The sequence below is a fragment of the Aethalodelphis obliquidens genome, unplaced genomic scaffold (genome assembly GCF_003676395.1).
Source record: "Aethalodelphis obliquidens isolate GAN/ISIS:26980383/991018 unplaced genomic scaffold, ASM367639v1 scaffold45, whole genome shotgun sequence".
NCBI lineage: Eukaryota > Metazoa > Chordata > Mammalia > Artiodactyla > Delphinidae > Aethalodelphis > Aethalodelphis obliquidens.
The window spans coordinates 15,509,591-15,514,503 of record NW_020837989.1 but is presented as its reverse complement, the minus strand read 5'-3'; the positions used below and the strand labels follow the sequence as shown (position 1 = coordinate 15,514,503).

Here is a 4,913-nt window from a genome sequence, read left to right as displayed (position 1 = left end):
CGTAATATTTCAAAGTTATTAACAACTACCTCTAGGGGCAAGTCTGTGTTTACTGAGTTATGACAAATTTATTATAACGAAGGAAAACAAGTGTAGCCAGCCATCTTAAAAAATGCCCCAACCACTGCTTCTCGATATAGAAAGACTAAAACTACATACGTTTATCATACAACAAATCCCATCTCTGTCCCCTGAAATTCCCCTAATTTCATTCATTAGAAGGGGATTTTTTAAAAAAAGCCTTAAAGAGCACTTTACAGCAGCATTCAGCTTTCCTATGAAATACTCAGCATCTTAAATATTATGTACACTTCTTTTTTTCCTTTTAGTAAGCTAGATACTGGCTTCAGACTTTGTGGAACTGGAGGGAAAATAACCCACTCAAAACTATTCTAGAAATCATCTTTTGGCAGAATAACAGGTATCCAAGTTAAAAATAGGAGGGTCATTTTGTTGGTGTTTTCCAAAATTTAACTCATTTTTTGTTCCCCTTCTACATCAACCTCAGTCACCACTCCTGAGTGGAGATGGGCAGAGGCTCTGGCCCCTGAGCCTCCGGCTTCTCAGCAGCTGCTTTCTTATTGCTGCAGCAAGGCTTGAATAGATGTGTGTCGATGAGGACTTCCCCAAAACGGCCTTTATAGATAATGCCACAGCATATTTTCTGTCTTTTCCAGTATGTGAGATCTAAAAAGGAAAACACTGGCGTTCTGTTAGAGCCAGAAGCCATCTCTGTATCTGAGCCATCATCTGACTGGTTACTATAACAAGGAGATTGAGCTGGAGAGGCACTTGAGGTGGTACTGTGAGCATCAGAATTGTGACGTTTAAATTCCTTCTGCAGTTTACTGATCTGGTTGCTTTTTATCCTGTTTCCAGATAGAGTTTTCACTTTCTTTGGTTTCAGGGTAGTCTTTAGACTGGGTCCTGCCCTTGCATCTACCACATGATTCCAGTTTTTTTTTTTGATCCTGCTGGCAGTTTCTTCCATCTTTTCACAAGCAGGACACAGGCATTACAGATGTCTCCTGAACGAGTCTCATGTAACCCAAAACAGCTCTGGAAGTCCTTTTCATAGCGTTTACTGTCAGTGAATCGAGAACTGGAGGATTTAGCTCTGCAAATACAGCAGCCCTCTATACTTCGGTACATCTTTGGCTTGTGAAAACCAAACATCTTTTCTTCTGGGCAATAGTCTGCCAAAAGCAGACGTTCCACGCGCAAAAACGTTCCCGAGGTGCGGAGTGCACGCCAAGCCAAGCCCACCTCCCAATCGCTCCCTCCTCCTCAACTGCCTTGTCTAGTCAAGTTGTTTTTTAATTTCACTTTTCATTTCTTCATTGACCCATTGGTTGTTCAGAAACATGTTGTTTAGTCATGTTTCTGTGAACTTTCCAGTTTTCCTCTTGTAATTGATTTGTAGTTATATACTGTTGTGGTCAGAAAATATGCTTGATATGAATTCAGTCTTCTTAAATTTGTCCAGACTTGTGGCCTAACAAATGATCTGTCCTGGAGAATGTTCCATGCATACTTGAGAAGGATGTGTATTCTGCTGCTGTTGGATGGAATGTTCTATATATGTCTACTAGGTCCCTCTGGTCTAACATGTAAGTCCCCTCTGGTCTAACATGTAAGTTAAGTCCAATATTTCCTTATTGATACTCTGTTTGTCGTGATTTATTCATTGTTGAAAGAGGGGTATTGAAGTCTCCTGTTATTATTGTATTGCTGTCTATTTTTCCCTTCAGATCTGTTGATATTTGCTTAATATAGTTAGGTGCTCTGGTATTGGATACATAAATATTCACAATTATTATATCCCCTTGATGAATTGACCCCTTTATCAATATAATGACCTTCTTTGTCTCCTGTTACATTTTTTTGACTTAAAGTCTATTTTTCCCAGTGTAGGTATGGTTACCCCTACGTTCTTTTGGTTTCCCTTTGCATTAAATATCTCTTTCCATCCCTTCACTTTCAGTCTATGTGTGTCCTTAAAGATAAAGTGAGTCTCTTGTAGGTAGCATATAGTTGGGGTTGTTGTTGTTTTATCCAGTCAGGTGCTCTATGTCTTTTTATTAGAGAATTTAATCAATTTACATTTAAATTAATTATTGGTAGACGTGGATTTACTATTACCATTTTGTTTATTATTTTCTGGCTGTTCTGTATTTCCTTTGTTTCTTTCCTCCTCTTTGGCTTTTTTCCTTTGTGATCTCATAATATTCTATGTTGGTATGCTTTTATTCCTTTCTTTTTATCTTCTGTGTATTTACTATAGTTTTTAAAATTTTGTAGTCACCATGAGGCTTACATTAAAACATCCTGTAACAGTCTGTTTTAAGCTGATAACAACTTAACTTCCATCACATACAAAAGCTCTACATTTTTACACTCCCTACCACATTTTATGTTTCTGATGTCACAATTTATATCTTTTTATATTGTGCATCCATTAACAAATTAGTTTAGTTACAGTTATTTTAAGTACTTTAGTGTTTTAACCTTTATACTAGAGTTATAAGTTATTTATCCAGCACCATTACAATTTAGAGTATTCTGAATTTATATATTTACCTTTACCAGTTTGTTTTATGCTTTCATATGTTTTCATGTTACTAATTACTGTCCTTTTCTTTCAGCTTGAAGAACTCTCTGTAAAATTTCTTGTCCAGCCAGTCTAGAGGTGATGAACTCCTTCAGTTTTTGTTTGTCCAGGGAACTCTCTCTCCTTCAATTCTGAAGGACAGCTTTGCTGGGTAGAGTATTCTTTTTTTTTTTTCTGGCTGCTCTGGGTCTTCATTGCTCTGCGCAGGCTTTCTGTAGTTGCAGTGAACGGGGTCTACTCTTTGTTGTGGAGCATGGGCTCTAGGTGCGCGGGCTTCAGTAGTTGTGGCACGCGGGCTCAGTAGTTGTGGCGTGCAGGCTCAGTAGTTGTGGTGCACGGGTTTAGTTGCTCCGCGGCATGTGGGATCTTCCCAGACCAGGGATTGATCCCATGTCCCCTGCATTGGCAGGCGGATTCTTAACCACTGTGCCACCAGGGAAGTCCCGGGTAGAGTATTCTTGATTGGCAGGTTTTTTTCTTTCATCAGTTTGAATACATCGTCCACTCCCTTCTGGCCTGAAATGTTTCTCTGCAAAATATGCTGAACAAGGGTTCCCTTGTACATAACAAGTAGCCTCTTTCAAGCTGCTTTTAAGATTCTCTGTTTTTAACACTCGACAATTTGATTATAACATGTCCTATTGTGAATCTCTTTAGGTATGTTTTGGGCTGCCTGAATCTGGATGTCTGTTTCTTTCTCCAGGTTAAGGAAGTTTTCATTCGTTATTTCTTCGGATAATCTTTCTGCTGCTCTCTCTCTCTTCTGTTGCTCAGACATCTGTATTAGTTATATGCATTCACTTAATAGTACATCATAAGTCTTTTGAGCTATCTTCACTCTTTTTATTCTTTTTTCTTTTTGTTCTTTTGATAGGGTGGTGGAAATCGCCAAACCTTCAAGATTACTAATCTTCTCTTTTGCTTCAGCTAGTCAGTTGTTGAATCCCTCTATTGAATTTTTCAGTTTAGATATTGTATTCTTTATCTCTGATTTCTCTTTGACACTTCTTTATATTTTTAATTTTCGTTTGTTGAAATTCTCACTTTATGCATTGCTCTCCTGACCTTAGTGACCATTTTATGACCAGTAGGTGGAACTATCAGATAAATCACTTATCTCCATTTCATTAAGATTGTTTCTAGAGATTTATCTTATTCTTTTGTTTGGAACATATTCCCTTATTTCTTTATTTTCCTTGACTCTCTGTGTTGGTTTCTACACATTAGGTAAAACAACCATCTCTCTCAGCCTTGACAGACTAGACTTGTGTAGGAGATGAGCCTAGTCAATTAGCCCACCTTGAGCTCCTAGTTGCCTCTCAAACCTTTGTGATTGTCCAAGCCATACAACTACATATTTTTTTTTTCAGATTCTTTTCAGTCATAGGTTATTACAAGATACAAATGCTATGCTGTATAGTAGGTCTCGTTGTTTATCTATTTTATATATAATGTGTATTTGTTAATCCCAGATTCCTAATTTATCCCTTACTCCTCCTTTCCCCTTTGGTAACCATAAGTTTGTTTTCTATGTGAGTCTGTTTCTGTTTTATAAATAAGTTCATTTGTATCTTTTTTTGTAGATTCCACATATAAGTAATCTTTCTCTGTCTGACTGACTTCACTTAGGATGATAGTCTCTGGGTCCATCCATGTTGCTGCAAATGGCATTATTTCATTCTTTTTATAGCTGAGTAATATTCCATTATATGTGTGTATATATATATATATATATATATATATATATATATATATATATACACATATATATCACATCTTCTATATCCATTCCTCTGTTGACGGAGACTTAGGTTGCTTCCGTGTCTTGGCTGTTGTAAACAGTGCTGCTATGAGCATGAGGGGTGCACGTATCTTTTTGAATTAGAGTTTTCATCTTTTTTGGACGTATGCCCAGGAGTGGGATTGCTGGGTCATATGGTAGCTCTATTTTTAGTTTTTTTTAAGGAACCTCCAAACTGTTCTCCATAGTCAAGCCACCATCTTTGTTCTTAGTGGTTCCCAGTAGATGAGGATGTGCCAAGATCTGTCAGTGTATGAAAGACATGGGAAATGCCACGTGCCTGTTCAGGTTCCCGGAGGACTACTCATTGCTTCCCGTTTCAGCCCCCTATGCAGGCTAATTGGAAGCCTGACATTCAGGCAGCAGCTGGGAAAATCGAGACATTATATGTATAGTCTAGCACCTATCAGGAAGAAGCTGGGATCTGGGTATTTTTGTTTACTCCCTCTGTGCTGAGCCAGAGAGAATATTTGGGCACACAAGCACTCCCACAGACGAGAA

The 4,913-nt window shown here is 38.1% G+C and overlaps 1 protein-coding gene across 1 annotated transcript; it reads right to left on the bottom strand.

Moving 5' to 3' along the window:
* Positions 1 to 323: 323 nt before the first annotated feature.
* LOC113606911 (SIN3-HDAC complex-associated factor-like) lies at positions 324 to 1,303 on the bottom strand. Its single transcript, XM_027081749.1, is given in 2 exon segments — positions 324 to 964; positions 967 to 1,303. Coding segments are annotated over 2 exon segments (666 nt in total). The 5' UTR covers positions 1,177 to 1,303; the 3' UTR covers positions 324 to 508.
* Positions 1,304 to 4,913: the final 3,610 nt, after the last annotated feature.